Source organism: Haemaphysalis longicornis, unplaced genomic scaffold (genome assembly GCF_048455015.1).
Source record: "Haemaphysalis longicornis isolate Haplotype H1 unplaced genomic scaffold, Haemaphysalis longicornis Haplotype H1 scaffold_2, whole genome shotgun sequence".
Taxonomy (NCBI): Eukaryota; Metazoa; Arthropoda; class Arachnida; order Ixodida; family Ixodidae; genus Haemaphysalis; species Haemaphysalis longicornis.
In genome coordinates, this window is record NW_027526295.1 from 155,706,077 (window position 1) to 155,725,277 (window position 19,201).

Below are 19,201 nucleotides of genomic sequence, written 5' to 3' on the forward strand. Positions count from 1 at the left end.
AATGCAGCGCAAAGTCAAAAACAAACCTTACCCCCCAGCACTTGTTGAAGTCTGAGGCTATTGCATGGGAGCGTCTTCATCAGAACTAAGATCTGATGAACCCACATTGTTGTCGGAGTCATCGCTGCTAGGGTCCTGCGACAGCTGTCCGCTTTCGCGGATCGCGCCATTTTCGTGCTACTCGCCGCTATTGCGGGTTTAAATTTCACTCTCAACACTGCCTTTGCACGTGAAATGTAAACAAATGATAACGTGATCGAAAAAGGAGTTGGCAACAAATACGTCAGATGGTGTTAGTTGTCCGCAAGCCTCTGTTTTTATCTTTTGCGGGTCGTTTGAAATCATCGGAACTCCGTGTCTGTTGGTCTGTGGTGCTGCAAGGAAGGAGTTAATACTTCACATTTGCGCCGTCTACTCTTTTCTCTAGAATGAGACAGGAAGTGAGAGAGGCAGCGCCATCTTTGTACAGTTACCTGACAGCAGCGCTCTTTCCAAAGCAGTTATCGCATTCCACCGCACAAAAAACAAATGAGTGACCTGTTTAATGACCACTGCAGGGACCTTCTGAAGAAATCTAGCAAGGCATTTTCTAGGGGTGAGGCAGCTGCGCACATCGCCAGTTTTGATATAATTCTGTTTTCCTGCATTAGGCTTCTCCAAAAGCATGAAAATTGCAAAAATTGTGCCAAACTGCTTCAAAATAGCCTGTAAAGCAGGGATGTTGATGCTCACGTCAGTTTAAGTGGGAAAAAAAGGCCGAGTTGACATGATTTTTCAAGCAGCCCATAGGTGGTGCTGTTTTTGTGTGAACGGGGGGGGGGGGATCAGATCTTGGTATTGTTAGGTTGGTTGAACCATCCAATCACCTCTTTTATCGTCTCTTACTCACAAACACGCAAACGACAGAAAAACAGTGACTCTGAAAAGAAGAGAACTATAGCCTCTAAGCATGATTGCCTTTCCGGCTAGGTTTGCAGAAATGGCTATGGGAACAAAAAGCATGGCCGCTGAGCGATGGGTGGTTGCATAGTTCAAGCGCTCAGTGCGCTTTGCCGATTTTTTTCCTTGTTTAGTTAACGCAGTCAGCCAGGTTCCTGTTAAATTGTTTTATCTATTATGGTACTGAACAGCATTGCTAACAAAGGGTTAATGCTTGAGAACGTGCGCCAGATTACCAGATTTCGGAAAGTTGCACAGCTTGAAAGACGTAGTCCATTGAAAATAATGCGCAGCCAACGACTTCGCTGGGGCTCATACATGTGGCGCGTGTGTATACAATCGAGGTTCGTGAAGAGGAGTTTTGAACTCATTGCGATGTTATAAAACGTTCAGTTACTGCTGCATCACTGCGCCGCAATTTCTGGCTAATCCATTGTTCCATTCACCAGGCTCGGTCAAACAGTCCGTGCCTTCACCTTCAAAATAGCCTGGCGCTCATGTCAGAGTAGTGCTGCGGAGCGACGCACGGCGCTTCTCAAGAGCGCTGGATTTTTTTAGATGTGGAGCAGCTTATGGTCGCGCCTGTTTCCTCCGCCGTTGTGCGGCGTCCACACCCCCCACTGTGCATGCGCATCCTCCTCCCCCTCCTCTCCTCTCCGGCATTCCTCCTCTCCTCTCCGGGATCGCACAACGAATGGCAACACCTGCGGCACTGCGCGCGATAATGCGAAGCAGCTTAGGGTTAGAGGCGCGACGGTAGCCGCGGCATACTCCGCTGGCGGCACCACTGTAGCTCTGTGGTATAAATGACGCACGCGCGCGCTCCGCTCTCCTCGTTCTCCTCCCGCAACGCCGCGATCGAACTGAAAACTAATGGGAACTTGAGTCGACCCCATGGCTGCTTCGCATGTTACTCAGGGTTCCCCTATGGGGAGATGGTGTTTCTCTTGTTTTTTACCATTGAATTGAAAAGGATTTTGTGGGAGAACACAAACAAGTATGCTTGGATGCATATGTTGATGTATATATTAAATCATACAGGGGTGAGACAGCTGCGCATATTGCGCACTTTTGATACAAATCTGCTTTCCTGCGCCAGGCTGCTCCAAAAGCTCGATAATTGCAAAAATTGCGCCAAACTGCTCCAAAACAGTCTGACAGCCGAGGATTTTAACGCTCCCGCCAGTTTCAGTGGGGAAAAATGCTTACTGACGGCATAATTTTCCAGCACCGCCAAGGTGATCCTATTGGTAAAGGTTTAATCGATTGATCATTCAATAAAACCCGCATAAAATTGTCCCCAAGATAGTTTTTTCGAAGGTCACCATGTCGGGTTGCACATGTTATATTCTGGGAGATTTTTAAAGTTTTCCCATGGAAAACAATTGCAAAGTCCTGTAGAAAAAATACGTATGTGTACTCAGGCGACAAACTACTGGTGAAAATTGATGAAAAGACGGCAATTTTCGGAGCGCCGTATCTCCGGAATGATATTACTGGGTGCCGCCGTCTTGGTGTGTTGAATATTGGAAAACATGGCCGTCGGGCGAAGGAGTTGCTCCTGGTTCAGGCAGAGTAGAGTGCTCTTCTCTGATTTCTACTGTGGTTTTGGTTATGGGGGTGGTTGGGTTTTTATTTAGTCGTTTGATCTGTTGAGGGAAGTTGCGTGACTCGAAGAACGGGAGTTCATCAAAAACAACGTGGGGCCCGTGTATTCGCCGTGTTTCGGCCTCGAGTGAGGCGCGGTGCGTGCTTGAAGTGAAATTTCGGACTCATTGCGGTGTTATAATAAAACGCTGAATTATTGCTGCCTTTGACAGCGAACTTGCGAGTGGCGGAAATGGGACGATCGACACTGCAGAAGTGGCGGCCAAGGCTACATCGCCGCAAAACGTTCAAGCAGTGGCCGATAGCGGGACGGGCTATTATTGTACGCTATAGTAATAATGGTTTATCTATCTGAAGTTAAATTTAATGCCAAGAGGGAGGTGGATAAACATACGGACGTTATTCAAATTGCGATCGTAGTGAATGCGCACCTTGGGGATTGAAATGGCAGGGCTGGTGGGGTGCGAAAATTTTCAGCTCGCTTTGCGCAACTTTTGCCATGCCTCTACAATTGTGTGTAAAGCCAAGTCAGATTACAAAAATAATAATTTCAGCATTCACATGATAATGAAAATGCCTTAGGATTGCTTAGTTTTTCGATTCAATGTTTTCAACGGCACTCCATGCTATCTATGCATAGCGCCTAAGAATTTATAAATGGCTTGTAAAAAGGTATGCAGTTTGTGCCTTGTAATACTCTAGTTGAAAAAACTTCATTGAATGGCTGTTTCAGTGTTGTGTACGTTCAAAACCCATTGAAAATTGCACTCCCCCCTTCCCCCCGAGTTGCCAAAAATTTGATTTTTAGGCTTCTAAGCTGACATAATAAATCTCAACACCTGCTCCAAATCAAGGTCCTGCTGCTCCAAAATCGAGATTTCGCTGCTCCGAAAACTGCTCCCAAATCTGATTCAGCTGTCTCACCCCTGAATCATAGCTTAGCTAAGAACACAGAAACAATTTGCATATCTTAGAATTCCTAAAATAATTTGTAGGCTCAGTACAATCGCGTATATGTATTGTGTTCGAGTAGCGATTGCAGGACTGACTAGTTACGCGAGTAATAATTCATTTATTCATTCAGCTTTATTCAGTTTTGTTTTACATATGTTGTTTTACGTGTACTTGAAGGGAAATTCAATGCCAAGAGCGAGTAGGCTAAACAGCAGTGTCACTCAAATTGCGATCGGGTGAACGTTGCCCTCGGGGGTCGAAATGGGAGGGCTGGTGGCGTGCAACGACCATGACCTCACTTTACGCAACTTTTGCCGAGGCCCTACTCTCATTCGTACATCGCAGTCTGGGATTACAGAAATAACTTCAGCATTCAAATGGTAAAAAAATACACATCTATGCATACAGCCCAAATACAATTTAAGAAGATTGTGAAAAGGTAGTGCAGTTTGTACCTTGTGATACTCTGTTAAAAACTCTTTCTCTGGAGGCTATTTCAGTGTTGTGGGTATTCAAAACTGATTCAAAAGTGTACTTGTTCCCCAAAGTTGCTACAAATTTGATTTTTAAGCTCCTGAGACGACGTATTAATGTCATGAACTGCTCCAAATCGAGGATCTTCTGCTCCAAAAACTGCTCCCAAATCTGTTTGAGCTGTCTCACTCCCGATTTTTCTGTGACCCTTATGGTGACCCATAAAAAGCACAAGATCACAGAGTTGTCTGTGGCGTGTTACAGAAAAGTTTTGCTTGATTGCAGCTGTTATGCAATGATTGCTTTGTGTTCATGCTATCACTGCATGATGCTCACACTCTAATTGGATGTTCCCAGCCTGTTGACCTTGCCAAGTTGAAGAAGAGGGCTGAACGGTTTGGCCAGAGCGTCTCTACAGTGGCAAAAGATGTGAGTGACTCAATGTTCCTTGTCTTTCCTGACTCTGCTTTTGTTGTGTTTGTGTGCTTCTCTTCAATTGTAATTTGAGAAGTTAATTAATGCTGTATAACACTCCCAGTCTTTTTTCTTTACTGTTAAAGGCTGTCTGCCAGGAAAGGCCTATAGATGCACAAGCGCTAGTTTGCACTGTAATGTGGAGGTTGGGAGGTTGGGATTATTCGTTTAGCATCCGCCGCTCACCAAAGGAGGGATTTTGATCCTACACTCATGGGGTGTTTCGGGATAGCAGAAAATTGTTTTGACAACATGCTGTGTGTCAACAGCCCCCTTATTCAGTTGCCATTGCTTTTTGCAAGCTCACAAACAATCTGAGCGTGGCTATGGTTGGGGCTGCGCACAGTGGTATCCCTCATTTAAATTTTAACGTAGAACATGCAGACTTCCCCATTCCCTTCCTTCTGCCCCGAAACAAAATCCTGGCTATGGCTGTGCAACATGTCAAATTCCTCTGTTGGCACTCTGTCTGGTGATGCCATATTATGTGTGTTATCAATGTATTGGAAGAAATCTACGTGGCAAAAATTTCAACATCCGTTCTAGCCGGACTTTTTTTGAAATGTACTGGTAAATAGCAAAGTTTTCACCGGCTTTAGAAATCAGCAGAATTTAAGTATCAGGGGGGAAATAAAACGGATGTTTTCTAACATTGCTTTGCATTCATGCGATCGCTGCATGATGCTCACACTCTGATTGGATGTTCCCAGCCTGTTGACCTTGCCACGTTGAAGAGGAGCACAGCAGCAGTTTTTCTATGTTATACTATCAGGATGGCATGAACAATAATAGTAGTGGCTTGCTGCGATGAAGAGTGTAGTGCTTTTGGCTTTAAAGTAGGGGCTTAACCTGGAATCTTTGTTGCTACTGGTCAGAAAAAAAGGTTTGTGTTGGTTGGCTTATACCCCTGTCACACGGGCACTTTCAATCATGATTGAGTCAATCTGGATCGAGCTCAATCCGGATCGAGCGCTGCTACACTGCCAGTTTCAATCACGATCAAGCCTGATCCTGCTCGAACTCAATCCTGGTTTCTCAAGTGCGATTGAGGTTTTCAAGTGCAATCGGGCGATAGCGGTAATTATCTCGTCCCCACTGAGTAAAGAAAGGCCCAGAAGTTGACAACCTGAACCAACGCCACGAATTCTATTAAATAACGTGACCCAAATAAGCATGCGGTAACATTTATATAGTTACCGTATTTTCGCTCGTATAACCTGCCCCTGCATATACCCGCACCCCCCCCCTTTCTATCGACGAATAAAACAAAATATTCCCGCGCATTTCCTGCATATTTTATACATACAATGATGGGCCATAGCCACTACTCAAGCCACATTACACATTTGTTTGTGCAAAAGAACTTACCTAGCTTACTACGTAATTAGATGACTTGCCGCATACATTTTTTCAGTGGTATATTGTTGAGCTGTGTGTGTAAAATAAGCACTGTCAATGGGATAACAGTGGCGTAGTCGCTATTACTGCTGTAGGGGGATCAGGGCCCAATATGCATTGCGGTGAAGCGGCACCACAGGAAATGCTTCGCATATATTCCGCACCTCTACTTCACCTCTGAAATTTTCGCATTTTCGGTGCGGGTTATACACGCAAAAATGCAGTACGTATACCTGTGACCTCGCAAAGTTACCAGACGCCAACCGGGAAGTACATTTTTAGCGCCATCTGACGTACATGAGTGCAGCCAGTGAAACTTCTCAATCGGGATTGAAACGTGCCGTGTAGCAGCGGCGGTGCGTCGATTGTACTTGAAAAGTCAATCTCTCTTTGCCCTAATTCGGTTTGAAAGGGCCCGTGGGACAGGGGTATTATTGACATGTAGACAACTGTCGAAAAAATGCCATTTCGTGTTTCCTGCACTTTCTTTGTTGTTGCAATAACAGTCTTGGTTATGTACAGAAGAGCCTCCAGCCAAAAAGTTGTGTTAATTGCATGTACTGAAAGCTCTTCAAACTTCAATAATCCGAATTTGTGGATAATTTGAACTGCACAATTTGGTCTGGCCAAGCTCCCTAGGAGCCTATGTATAAAAAAGCTAATTAATTGGAACGTGAGGGGGCTCTCTTACAGATAATTTGAACTACATGCCTCCACATTTAAGTGCATCTCCTCCAGAAGGTAGGAAAAAACAGATAGAGAAGGTAAAATTGGGTACGCTAAAATGTTGTGGTTGGATGGAATACCGCCGCTCTCTTGTTTAGTTTTAAAAAGGCGAAGAGGAGGCCTACCGCTGTACCCACTGCTTGAAGCACAAAGTGGTCGTCGCCTTATAGGGCAAAACGCAGGTGGCAATTACTGAATTTTTTGAGAAATAAATTATTGACATGTCGTACTGCTTCCCTATTGCAGTGTACTGCTGTTATTCTTTACTTTCATTAGTTTGAACTTTCATTCATTCGAACTGATACGGTTGTACCCCTTGCAGTTCAAATTGACGAGCTTTTGCTGCATTAGGTTTAGTCATTTCTAGTCACCCCTTCATTGCAACACAACCAAATGGAATTTTTTAGAGCGTTGAGGTGAAAGGGTGGTTTGGCTAGGCTTTAATTCGCAAGCATTTAAATGTGCGCAACTGTGAATAAAACACAGTATAAGGTATCGTCAAAAATATGTGACAGTAGGACAGAGTGGGATTTGTTTCTAAGGCAGTTTCTGCCACTGAGAGAAATTTGAGCGAAACAAAATTTTATGGAAATACAGTTTGGGTTGGGTGCTCTTCCCATCGCTAATGTTGTTGTCACCCGGCAGTTGGAGGAGAAAGAACGACTTCTGAAGAGGAAGCAACGCTTCACTTCTACGCCTTCGCCAGACGTAAGCGGCTGTGGTTTAACTATTTCTTTCAACTTTTTTTCTCATTTTTATTGGTTGTACAAAGTGCGGAAAGGTGACTTTTGCTGTGAGATATAGGTCTTTTATTTCCCCCCCCCCTTTTTTTACTCCATGGTGTCATAGTAAACCTAGAGATTATGAAAAATGAATGCAGTGAAATGCAATTATTGTTTCTTATATGTAGTTCACGTATGCAGTGATTTGGGTCTTGGGCTGCTGTTGAGTGCCTCTGTAAAATACTAGTTTTAGCAATTTAGATTGCGGGGAAACTGCTTCCCTGTGGTGTGAGAAAAGTGGTTGTGAGCTCTGGACAACAAATGTTCAGCGGCAACCAGACCGGGGGGGGTGTAGCTAAAGGTGGCTAGAAGGATAGAATTTACGAAGTGTGAAAACGGGCCACTCGAACACAAACCTACTCTTAGGGCTGCTGTCACTGCGCAGCAACGTCTGCTTCCTAGTGCTTCCTAGTGGAACTCTTTTAGCAAGGTTGTCCGCGGGCACATTATCGCTACGTTTGGAAGTGCTGTAAGAACTCGCATATATTACCGACCCACATAATTATGGTAGGAGATTTCGAGGTGGAGTAAGAAAAGGGCGAATGAAAATTCACCGCCATGGCTCAGTACACACTTGGCGCAACCTCTGCGCCAAGGGCTGATAATTTAGGAACAAGTAAGGCTGAGGGCCGTGTGACAGGGAAAGGCAAGCACGTACCTGCACAGAATGAAGCCAGATATCACAGAATTTTCGTGGCTGCTTTCTTCACCCGCTTTTCAGCGACGGGGCAGCCGCACTTGTTAGGGGCAAGTGTGTTGCTACCTTTGACCTTCGGGACTCTTAGAAATTGGAAACGGGATTATGCAACTTCAAAGTTTAGGGAGGAGAGGTAGCAGCAGCTGTGCACATGTGAACTGCCCATCCCCTTGCGCAGGAATGTTTGTGCTGGTACACATTTCTATAGATATTTCTGGGCCCTGAGCTGACAGGTGTGAGCAGTCTAGTCTTTAGGCTGCACAAAATGGGGGGGGGGGGGGGGGGTCGCTTCCGAAGGAAAATACATACTCCGATTGCCAGTACGAAACTTAAACTTGGTGGCTGTTCTGACTCCTCTCCAGGTTTCGAAGAGAGCCAAGACGATCACCATCTAGCTGCGAGTGCTTCAGAAGCCATCCGACCGTGACGCGTGCGCGAGGGACTGCTACTGTGCACAACTAATGTTCACTGATGCTCATCACCATCAGCATGTTCGTCTTTTTTGTTGTTTACTACGAGAGTAAATAAATTATTCACCTCATTGCCTTGCAGCTGGTTGCCTGGTTTCTTCTTTTCTGCAGGGGTAGGAGGGAAATGCCTGCCAGGTTGCCTTGATGGGTAGCCGAAGACGGTGGGTTTTGAAATGTGCAATGTTTGGGAAAGATTTTAAAACAAGTTGGTAAGTCTAGAATTTTAGACGTTGAAAAATGGAAGCCCAAGAACAAACTGCAAAATCTACACTTCTCGGGAAGGAAGGGCTGGAACTAAAAATGATTAGACCGAGAAAATCCTGCAAGTGGTGCTAGTCAGCGTACATGGTGCCAGTGTACTTGGTGCCAGTGTACACTAAAATTCTGTTCGAAGGCTAGGATTTTAAGACTTTGCAAGCAATTTGGCTTGCTTCAGTTCTGAAGCTTCCCAAAAGGAAACAGCAGGGCAGCCTGCTTCAGGGGTAAATGCAACAAAACGTGCAAAAACACTTCAGTCAAAAATGCTCTCTGAGGATTCCACCTTGCGGGTTGCTGCACAATGTACAGTCTGCCCTTGTGCAAATTTTGAGCCTAAGAAGAAAGGTGCCTTTTACTACATAGGTTTGCATTTGCTTCCCTTGTCTTCACTTGTTCGAGTGTTGTGATCACAACATGCCGCGGTAACGTTGCTGTTGAATATTGTGCTGAAGGATTTAGTAATGTCTTGCAGTTTCTATTTTCTGCTAGGTAAATTATTCTCCCAGTTTTCAAAATTTGTGATAAAGGTTTCTACGATATTGAAACCTTGATTATTTTTCAATTCTTTCTGGTAGGAGTATTTAGAGAGAAATGAACGTTCTGCCTCTGGGGGCAGCATGCCATGTGTTGGCGATTTCATGATGTAAGATGCAGAAATCAGGAATGACTGCAGTAAGTGGCAATTTACAGTTTGAACTTGAAAAACAAAAAGGAAATGCAAATCGGCGGAATTCAAATATTTGAGGTTGGGCTAGCGCAAGTAAGAACGTTTGGCATATTGGTGTAGGGTTTCTGTCTAAGCATCATAATACAAAGGGCTGTAGTTCGAATCCAGAGCTTTCCAGTTTTTTTTTTTTTTGCATTGCTATAGTTTGAATTAAACTTTGGTGGCTTGGTTTAGTATTGAGATTTTAAATGGTTGGTTTCTGTTGGGTCAGGTTAAATTAGGTTAGCTTTTGTTAGGTTAGGGTTTATGCCAGACACGGCATTTCTCAAGAAGTTGTTGGACTTCTTTTTAAGGGTGTGCTTACTGCCACATTGGACAGCACTTTCTGATACCGCACGCTGGATTGGCCAGGGACGATGCCAATTGGGAAAAGCTTATGCGACATTGTTTGAAAATCGCTGCAGTCCATTTAGCTACATTTAGCGCCGTCTAGTGGTTAGCTTTTAACACTGCTGCAATCTTCTGGTTCAAATGCAAAAACGAGTTCGCTGTTCGACGACTGTGGTCTAGTGCGTAGCGTCGCGGCTTCCAACGCTGATGTTCTGGGTCTACCTGGGTCTAGCCCCAGCAGGTCTACCTTACTATTTTCTTTACTGTGTGGTTTAAATGCTCCCCTAGATCAGTTCTATGCATTCTTTTCATAAATAAGGGTGGTTTAGTACTTTTTAGCTTGGTTCAGGTGTGGAGAAAAGCCTATCGCCACGTTTACAAGTTCTGCATTGCACCACAACTGCCCGGCCTGGAGTGACTTTAGACAGAATGGCGCGGGCTTCATGGCTGACTCACCGATTCCTGTTGGTACTGAATTCTAGACACACCCACACAATGCTTTCACAACTCAACGAGGAGTGACGGTCACACATTCTCACATCATGAGAGAAAAGCTTTGGTGGTGCCCTCGTAACTTTCTGTTTGAGCATTAGATGAGGCATTGTGGCAAAAATCTTGTTCATCTGTTTGCGGGCACAGCATTGAAGAACAGAGAACGAAAGAGCGCGCGTGCTGAGAGGGGTGACAAACCAAGCCAGCAATGGCACTGGCTGCAGTGGCGGGCCTTGGCACTGTTGCCAACCTAGTTGCTAAAGGAATGTGAAGTCAAAGTGTGTGGCAATTTAACACCTCCCTCCACCCAATGCACCCATTGCACAGCATCTATACATGTCTGTCACTGCTTGTGTTGGTTATAAAATGGAGCTTGGAGCAAGTGCAGGCCCAAGTAGGCAGCAAAAGAGGAAAGAATGTGAATGACAGCGTCAAAATGGTAATATTTAAGGGCAACAAAAAGATCGACAGTCAGTAAGGTAAGGAATTGGGCTAGTTGGTTTTGCATGTTCGAAAACTGTGCTTGAGGTTACTAAGGACGCTTTTTTCTAAGGAATACAAACAGACGACGTGGACAGCACAAGCTCAATTCATGCTCATGCTGTCCACGTCATTCGTGTTCCTTAAAAGAAAGTGTGTCCTTAATAACCTCGAGCACAGTTTTCATACATCGAGAGGCAGCCAATGACAATACTAAATCAAGCATGAATGACCACTGAGACGGTTATAGTGGAAAGCACTGTTGGCAAAGTGTGCGAGAAACGCCGTGTTTTCGGCTTCTGGAGTAGGAGCACGGCATGCATGTTGGGTGCGTATCAAGGTCTGTGAAGGGAGACGGATGAAATACTCGTGCGTTCTTAAATCTCTAGCAATGAATGTTTCACTGCTTTCTGTAAAACATTTGATACTCTGAAATTTTTGCTGGCCCTATTTTTCGCAAATTAAGTGGCAAAATTGATTCGCAAAACTGTGTGTACATAAGCTCTCGTGAACCGTAGACAAATCTTTTACAGCGTGTTTACCCACAATAGAATCTCGGCAAATAGAAATCACTTAATTGGAACGAGGGTCTTGGGCGGTACGGGGGGTGGGTTTGGTTTGGTTTCTGCACAATGTAAAAATACTCTCGTCGAACAGAATGCACACTTCTGCACTTTGCGTAAATGGAAATAAAAACAAAACTCGGCATTGCAAGCACTCGGAATGTTTTCAGAAATCAGCTACCAGCCTCGTAGGTGTGTACTCAAAGGTGGCATTTCTGTGTCTTTTAGTTCAGTTGTAATTTCTGGTGATCCTTATTTGCAGAAACTGCGATGCAGCAGCATCTCTGGCAAGATTTAACAGTTCACGTGTTCTTCCATTTCTGTAAACAGAACTGATAAGATGAAAACACACCCAGTTCTTTCATATGTGGTCTCTTGAGGTTTAATTATATATTATCTGATAGAACAGCATTAGAGAACGCTGTATCGATATATTATGTCTCTGTGTGTGCATTTACATTACAGTAAGCACATATTATCACTACAAAACGTACAAATCACATGAAACTATGTGCCCTGTGCAGTGACGGAGAAATGTTTTCTCATTTCCGGAAGTAAAATCTGGCAGAATTTGTGCCGCCGCTTGTTTCGATATCTCTAATAGGCTGGAGAAAAAAGAATCCCGTAAAATTCAGTTATTCTGCTTGATGGTATTGCAAGGCAGGCCAGCTGCAAATGTATTATTTTTTTTTTTGAAGTATTAATGTGTCTCGCAAGGTAAAAAATTGTACTAATTGCTAATTGGTAACACAACGGCTTTGTCATGGTCAAATGTTTGGGGCCTTGTGCTACTACAAAAAACGCACGCTGCCGAATTACGACGGGAATATGGAAATGTATATTTTAATGCGTAGCATTCTTTGCCGTGTACCTCCACGGCCAGTAACGCCCTGCATTTTCACAAAAACGCAGATTTGGCGGAAGTTTCACCTTTATTTGTTACAATAGCTTAATTGGAGATAATTGGTTGGACAGAATTTTGAAAAACCAAAAAATGTGGCTGTAAAGAGCTCACAATTTAGACACGCGGCATAAGAATGCTACGCATTAGTGGGCAGTTTTCTGAATTACTGCAGGCTTCTTTGCGGGGCACGTGGAAGTCGCTAAAAGGTAACGCAAATTAATGCAGCTGTAGGTTCATCAACCCCGGCCGTAGAAAAAATGCCACTCTGTCATCTGTATTATAAGATAAGAAAAAATTCTCTAACCCTATTGTTTAAATAAACGCTCTCTATCTTATTTAACAAGCTTGTAGCGTTTTTCAACCCCAGAACTTCTGTGCGTCGTAGGACCCGCAGCTTTTTCTCGATGTAAGTGCAGCAAGTTGTTCTCGTAGTTTTCCGCATCAAATCTGAAAAGTTACGAAACGGTTTTTCTATGCCCGCGTGTTGCCCCGGAAATCTACCGAAACAAGATGGCGTCACGCAGGGACGTAGCCTAGAGTTCCTGTATACAGGTTCCAGCTATATACAGGAACTCTAACGTTGCCAGAAGGGGGGGTTTGGGGGCTCCAACCCCCTCTGAAACTTTTTCCAGCCAGCTAGCGCGTTGGCGAGGCTTAGCGTTCCTTTCGGCAAAACTCCTCCCTTCGGATAACCCATTACCCCCTCCGAAAACAAAATTCTGGCTACGGCCCTGGCGTCACGCACGCCCTCTCACGTCGTAAAGATGTAATGTGCTGACGTGCGGGAAGAGCGACGCCAAAGCCATGAAATCACTCGAGCTGAAACAACGCTGTGGCAGGGCGCTCGGGTTTCTTTTCTCATTGTGCTTCGCTGCCAATAACACGTAAACGGTGCCATGGCCGAATCGTCCATCAGCGCGTCACTCGGAGGCCGCCATGGGCGCACAGCAGCAAGGGCCGCGGTCATATGTAGGTGAGCACGGAGATGTTCTTGTACTGGAGGAAGGGCTCCCTGCGGTTGAAGACGAGCATGCAGGGCTCGAAGTGGCTGGTGTCCGTGTGCTTGAGCAGCGCCTCCGAGGCGTGGCTGCGCGCGTAGATGGCCATCCAGGCGCCCCGCTGGCGGAAGCGCAGCGAGCCGGACAGCAGGTTGTACAGCAGCTGCTGCGCCACGGCCCCGTCGTCGGCCACCAGCCAGCGCAGCACGGGAACACCGTACACGTCGTTCTGCAGGCCCGCGTAGCCGCACACGCGCGTGCCCTCGTCGGCGAGCGCCAGCCGGAACGAGATGGGCCCCTCGCGTAGCGTCAGCTTCCAGAAGCGCCGCCGGCCGAAGCCGAACGTGCTCTCGTCGAACGCCAGCAGCGCCTTGAACATCTGCTTCTTGAACTTCATGATCTGCGGGTAACGACAGTGGATAAGTAATGAGCAACAGGGACACTGGTTAGCGAAGCTCGGCACTGTCGCCGCTGTCTGCAACCGTGCAAAACCGCGAAACGAAGATAGGACACCCCTTCCCTCTCCAGTGTTACAGCGAAGTTGGATATGTCTAATCCCTCCAGTTCTCGCGCCCTCGTGGAACGAAAACTCGGTGACTTGCGGAAAAAAATAATGAAAGAAGAGGTCTAGGGCCTTTTTTTTATGCATGTTCAATTTTTCCTCAAAGAATGTTTTTCAAGCAATGCATTTGTGTTTAGAGGTGAAGCTTTGTATATGTAAGCTGGCTTTCTACATTGTGCATTGCGCAGTGAAGGGCATCTACGGAGGGAGACTTTATACACTTTGTACTCCTTCCTCTCCACCGCTGCCGCCTCTTTCTTGAATCGTGCTCCTGGCGAAAGAAGCGCATCACCCACCCATATCCATGATTGAGGCGATCAGGCCCCCCCGAGTCGCATCCGGCAGGTCACCATCTCCTACCTTGCTGCGCGCCTTGTAATCCAACAGCTTTATTCTTTTAAATGCAGAGCATTTCAGTAACTCACGATGTCACCCGCGTTGACGTCCGTCGTAGTCCGCACCGTCGTTGTCCGCACCCCTCCCCCTACACTATATAAAAAAATACTATCCGGCGCCTGGTTTCGATCCCTCGACCCTGCGGGCGGAACGCAATGTACATGGTGCTCTACCCACTGCGCCACAAAGCCGACACGGAATGGGAGGCTACGAACGCGCCTTATATCCTTGACTCATTCAAACTACGTCAAGAAGCTGCTGATACAACGCATTCACTACCACCAACTCCCCAAACACTAAACGTTAACGCAATACACCCACCCCCTATGCGACGCATTTACTCGAGTCCCCCTCGCGGGGAGATGAGCCCAATTTTTTCCCTTTCTATCCCGTTTCTGCTTATCCCCTCCTTCTTAATCGAGGTGCCAACCAGAAAGGCAGCTATCGGCTGGGTCATTTACTTTTCTCTTTCAATAAAGCCACGCACACACGAGTAGTGTATTCTGCTCGACGCGCGTGTCGACTAATGCCTGCGACACGGCAGGGAATCGGACAGCCCCATGTTTGTTGCCTAGGGTGAGGCTGTAGTTTTTCCAAAATTAATTCAGCTAATTAGGAAGAATGCCCAATTGCAAATTACAAACAGTTTCTGAAATATATCGCCTACATCGCCGCCCACTGCAATGGCTCAACGGCTAAGGCGTTGTGCTACTGAGTGTTAAGTCATGGGTTCGAGTCTCTGTCGCTGCGCCGTTTCTTTCTGAAGGAAGCGCCCACGTGCCAAGGTTTTGATGCAGGATAGAGGTTCCCAGGTGGTCTAAATTAATCTGTAGACCACCAGTATGGAGCGCCTAATTATGCAGGTGTAAATGGCGGGTTTCGAACTTTTTTGAACCTACTTCAATATCCTGCACTATACCTTGATGGGCACTTTAAAAGAATTCGATTTCACTTTTAATTTCATTGTCGGGGTTCTCCCAAGTCTGTTTCCTATTCATCCGTTTGCGGAAGTATATATTTATGATCTTCAAGTTACTTCTCTCTGCAAATTCAACCATCGTATAACGGCTATTCCGACTACCTATTCCAGGGCGTCCCACTACATGTTCGCCGACTTGCTTCTCTGCTACTTTTGCGGGAAAGTCTCCGGCTATTTGTCCTTAGTCATCGTTGGTTCGACATCCACATATAAATTTTCAACTGCCTGATCATCGGAAGCCTCACCAGAAGCCATCAAACGGACACTGTCTGGCAGATGCACACACCCAAGCGCCTACTAGCATCCAGTCGGACTTCTTGGTGGCACGCACTCTAGGCTTAATACTGCTAGCATAGAAGATGCCTCAGTAGGTAATTCCCAACCCTGCTGCCGCGTTGTATACGCCGCATTCATTTCCGGGATAGGTGCAAGCCTGGCACTTGCGGTACACACCTTGCTCCATTACATAGTGGTTCCTTTCGAACACCCCGTAGCTCTGTTGAGAAACCGAAAAAAAAAAAAAAAACTGCTGTTCAGCCTTCGTTGTTCTGACGCTAATGGCCTGGGTTCAAGCCCCTGCAATTATGACATTTTTGAAAGCCCAGTTATTCTTATATAGTAAAAATGTTCTCTTACTCAAAATGTATGCAGTGTTTCCTAAAATAACGGCGGTTTGGCACGTTCAAATCGGTGACTGTGCGAGGCGCAGCATATCAGCGCGTTTAATTAACGTTCTGCATCGCGCTTGTGCTTATCACTAATCGGGACTAACGCCCCCTCAAACGGCCTTACCAGGTGTCCATAGCGGACCTCCGACTTTACACCGTAGTCATAAATTCACGCGTTAATTTATATGGCCGTGTGTATGCAATGGAGAACGTCCCCAGCACACGACCCAGAACGAATGGGCAGACTTGTGGCTAAATTCGTTCCACCTAGAGTTCCTCTATATAGCTACATGTGGGAACTCTGGCTCCATCGCCCACAGAACAGCGAGTGGAACGGCGATGTTCCGTTCGCTGGGCTGAAGGGTTGATGGGCCAGACACGTGTCCGGTGAGCGACGCGTTCGCGCGCGCGTTTCCCCCTCTCCCAAACCGATCTTCTATAGTTCATACCACAAGCTAGGTGCAGCACTGTGGAGGCTAGATTGTTGACAACAGTGCGCCCACTGAGGGCGCCTAACTCGCCGTGAAGGGGCTCCTGAAAGGACATTCCCTTCTCCCCTCTCGGCAAGTGGCACCGCAAGGCCCCGGCGCCTTTTGTCGCTTCCTTCGCGGTCAGTTACGCGCCCTGAGGGGGCGGGCTGTTGACAACAATGCAGCCTCCACAGTGCTGCACCTAGCTTGTGGAATGAACTATAGCCTTCATGCGTGCTCCTGGCCGCCGCCGAACCGGTTTCCAGAGTGCGAATATGCGGGCGGGTACGCCTCACTCCTCACTCGCCGGACATGTGTCCCCCGCTTGATCATGAGCGAGAAGGGACGCGTCACCGCACGCGCCGCACGCGCCTCCGCCGCCCGGAGAACCGGTTTGGCTGCCGGATGAACCTCCGCGTCGCCGCTCCCGCGCGCATCTGGTTCGGCCGCCGGAGGACCCGCCGAATCGGCCGCGCCCGCTCCCGCGCGCGTCGCCGCGTGGGAAACCACGGCTCACCTGCACGCCGTCCGGCAGCTGCGCGCGGGCAAAGGGCGCTAGGTCAGTGCTCGGCGAGAGCCTGCCGTGCAGTGCCAGTCCCCTGGCCGACGTGTAGAAACCGAGGTGCCGGTGGTAGGCGTGCACCTGCTCGGCCGGCACCAAGGCGAACGCGTTCTTGCCGCGCAGCACGCGGAGCAGGGCGTCCCACAGCCGCCGCCGGACGCCCTCGGAGAGGAACTCGCCCTTGACATGGTTGGGCGCGCAGAACGCCTGCTCGTTGTCGAACACCAGGGCGCTGATGATGCCGCAGTGCGTGCCTGCACGCGCGCACCAATTGCAGATGAACGTGGACATAGCACCTCGCGAATGCGTCATCAGTGGAGATTTTATCCATTGATCGCGCAATGGAGCAACCTATAGAAGTCGAGGTATAATACTGCTACGCCATGCACTAAGATCTTGCGGCGTGCCAGGTAGAGCTTCCAAAAGACGTGCAGTGAGTACGCTACGGGAGTTTATTGCAATACGGTTAATACATGCGATTGCATGCAGTCCGTCAGAAAGCGCCAATCGGGATGTCACCTTATCACTCTTCGCCCTACTAAATCTGTAGGAATTCAGCGCGTGCTTCAAACGATGAACTTCAAGCCTGCTTCATATTTATCCTGAACTTGGAAACGAGCCTAATTGAACTCAAAATGTTCCAACCGGTTGAGCGAGTGGTGCAGCACGGCTTAGTTATTCTCAGTTATCTTTAAAATAGAGGGCTTGGCGCGACGCTGAACATCGATATCAGCCGAAGTACTATATATATTTCATTCTGTGCAACTTTTCGAGCCGATAAAGCCGATAGAGGTGATACGCTGCAAAAATACGAGCAGATAGACCCTGTAGGCCGGAATCAGGCTATATACAAGCATCCTCCTCTCCATGCTGTCGCCCTCTGTGCGCCGTGTGCTGCTCTTGCGCTCTGCACTGGCGCGTACAGCAGCCGCGGTGCTCAGCGTGCCTCAACGCTCTTCTTAGGCTCGCGCGGCTATCTTTCGCACTTTACACCACGACAAAACGACTAATGGTTTTGTACTTAGTGACAGGGGTCTAATAAAAAACGCCTACCACGAGTTCCTCATACTTCTTTTCGTTTGGGCTTCTTCCCGTTTGGACAACTCGGCACTTAAGTTATTCCTTCGTTGCTATCCTTCGACTGGCGCAACATGGCACACTGTCTTCGTGGTTCGTTTAAAGCTTGAATAACGCTATTTGAGAGCCATTTGCTTTCGATGCTTAAAGCGCAGGCGCACACTCACGCAAGCACTCATGCGCGCACGCACATTTTGGTGGAATTCTACCTGCATGAGGAGCGTGACACGAGACGAAGCGTCGCTTACCCTCTTCGTCAACGCACAGCAAGAAGCTGTGCGGGCTGTAGGTCCAGAATGTCTTGAGCGTTGGAGCCACGCTGGTGACCTCCTTTGACCAACAGTCGTACATTATCCCCGAAATGTCATAGTCGTCCACGGCGCGCACCGTAAACTCGGTGTCGTGGTAGACCGAGTCAAGTGCATCGATAACCCTGCTTTCCGGTGGAACAAAACTGTCGTACACGATGTTAGTGTCACTTCCGACTGACGGGTTTGCCATGTACTCCACAACTGTCCGGAAGTTTGAGAAGCGCAGCTCTTCGCAGCGTGAAACGGCATCGGGAGATCGGACGTCGTCCTCGGGAACGTCGCCGGGAGCGATCACGTCGTCATCCTCGCCCTGTTTGTCCGCGTCCTCCGGACTAAGCGGTACACACTCGTCCTCTTCATTTGAGGTTGATGCGCCGTGCGCCTCGTCGGAGGCTCTCGGTCTCGACGTCGCCGCATCGCTAGCCTGCTGGACAATGCCCTCGATCGTTTGCCCAACATCTTGAGTTTGGGCTTCGTCACCAGGAGCGGTTTTGCATTGAGGCAACAACGGCCTTTGTGATGACGAGGCCTCGCTCTCAACAACGACCTTTTGTTCGGTGTACGGAACATTAAACTCCTCCGCAACACCAGTGGCGCCGTCAATCACTGCTGCAGACAGTGAAGTGACGTGTAAGTCTGTGTCTTTCAGTGCGATCGCTGCGGCGTAGGCGACGTCCGCATTGCCGCTCTGCAAGGGATCCGACAAAAACAGTGAGTCCGTGCCGTGAGGACCGGACTGACTAAAAGTGTCACTTGGTCCCATCTGGACTTCCGTTCCTGGTTTCTCGATTCGCGCCTTCGGCCCCAAGACGCGAGCCTTCAGTAACTCTAAGTCGTCCGAGTTATCTTCGGCGCCGGGCGCGCCACTACCATCCGATTGGGGCCTGTGGCTGTACCCTACA

General features: G+C 47.6%; 2 protein-coding genes across 3 annotated transcripts in view; one reads left to right on the forward strand and one right to left on the reverse strand.

Annotated features, from left to right (window-relative positions):
• LOC144169365 (uncharacterized) overlaps positions 1–8,603 on the forward strand; it is a 26,834-nt gene extending 18,231 nt beyond the window's left edge. For both annotated transcript variants that reach the window (XM_077698479.1, XM_077698480.1), the window contains 3 exons: positions 4,333–4,404; positions 7,219–7,281; positions 8,415–8,603. In XM_077698479.1, the coding sequence (XP_077554605.1) occupies positions 4,333–4,404; positions 7,219–7,281; positions 8,415–8,447 (168 nt within the window). In that variant the 3' untranslated portion in view covers positions 8,448–8,603. The remainder of the gene's footprint in view (positions 1–4,332; positions 4,405–7,218; positions 7,282–8,414) is intronic.
• Positions 8,604–13,091: 4,488 nt separating this feature from the next.
• Positions 13,092–17,312, reverse strand: LOC144167461 (uncharacterized). Its single transcript, XM_077696718.1, has 2 exons — positions 16,867–17,312; positions 13,092–13,674 (listed from the first exon to the last, which is right to left on the reverse strand). Exons 1-2 carry the CDS (start codon positions 17,221–17,223, stop codon positions 13,240–13,242), a joined length of 792 nt encoding a protein of 263 aa, XP_077552844.1. The 5' UTR covers positions 17,224–17,312; the 3' UTR covers positions 13,092–13,239.
• Between the last annotated feature and the right edge of the window lie 1,889 nt (positions 17,313–19,201).

Bases quoted from the DNA above. Each gene is read 5' to 3' on its own strand.
- LOC144167461 (XM_077696718.1), bottom strand. From the start codon at position 17,223: ATGACGCATTCGCGAGGTGCTATGTCCACGTTCATCTGCAATTGGTGC. The intron at 13,675-16,866 runs GTGAGCCGTGGT...CGTTACCCGCAG, and splicing joins AGCTGCCGGACGGCGTGCAG to ATCATGAAGTTCAAGAAGCA.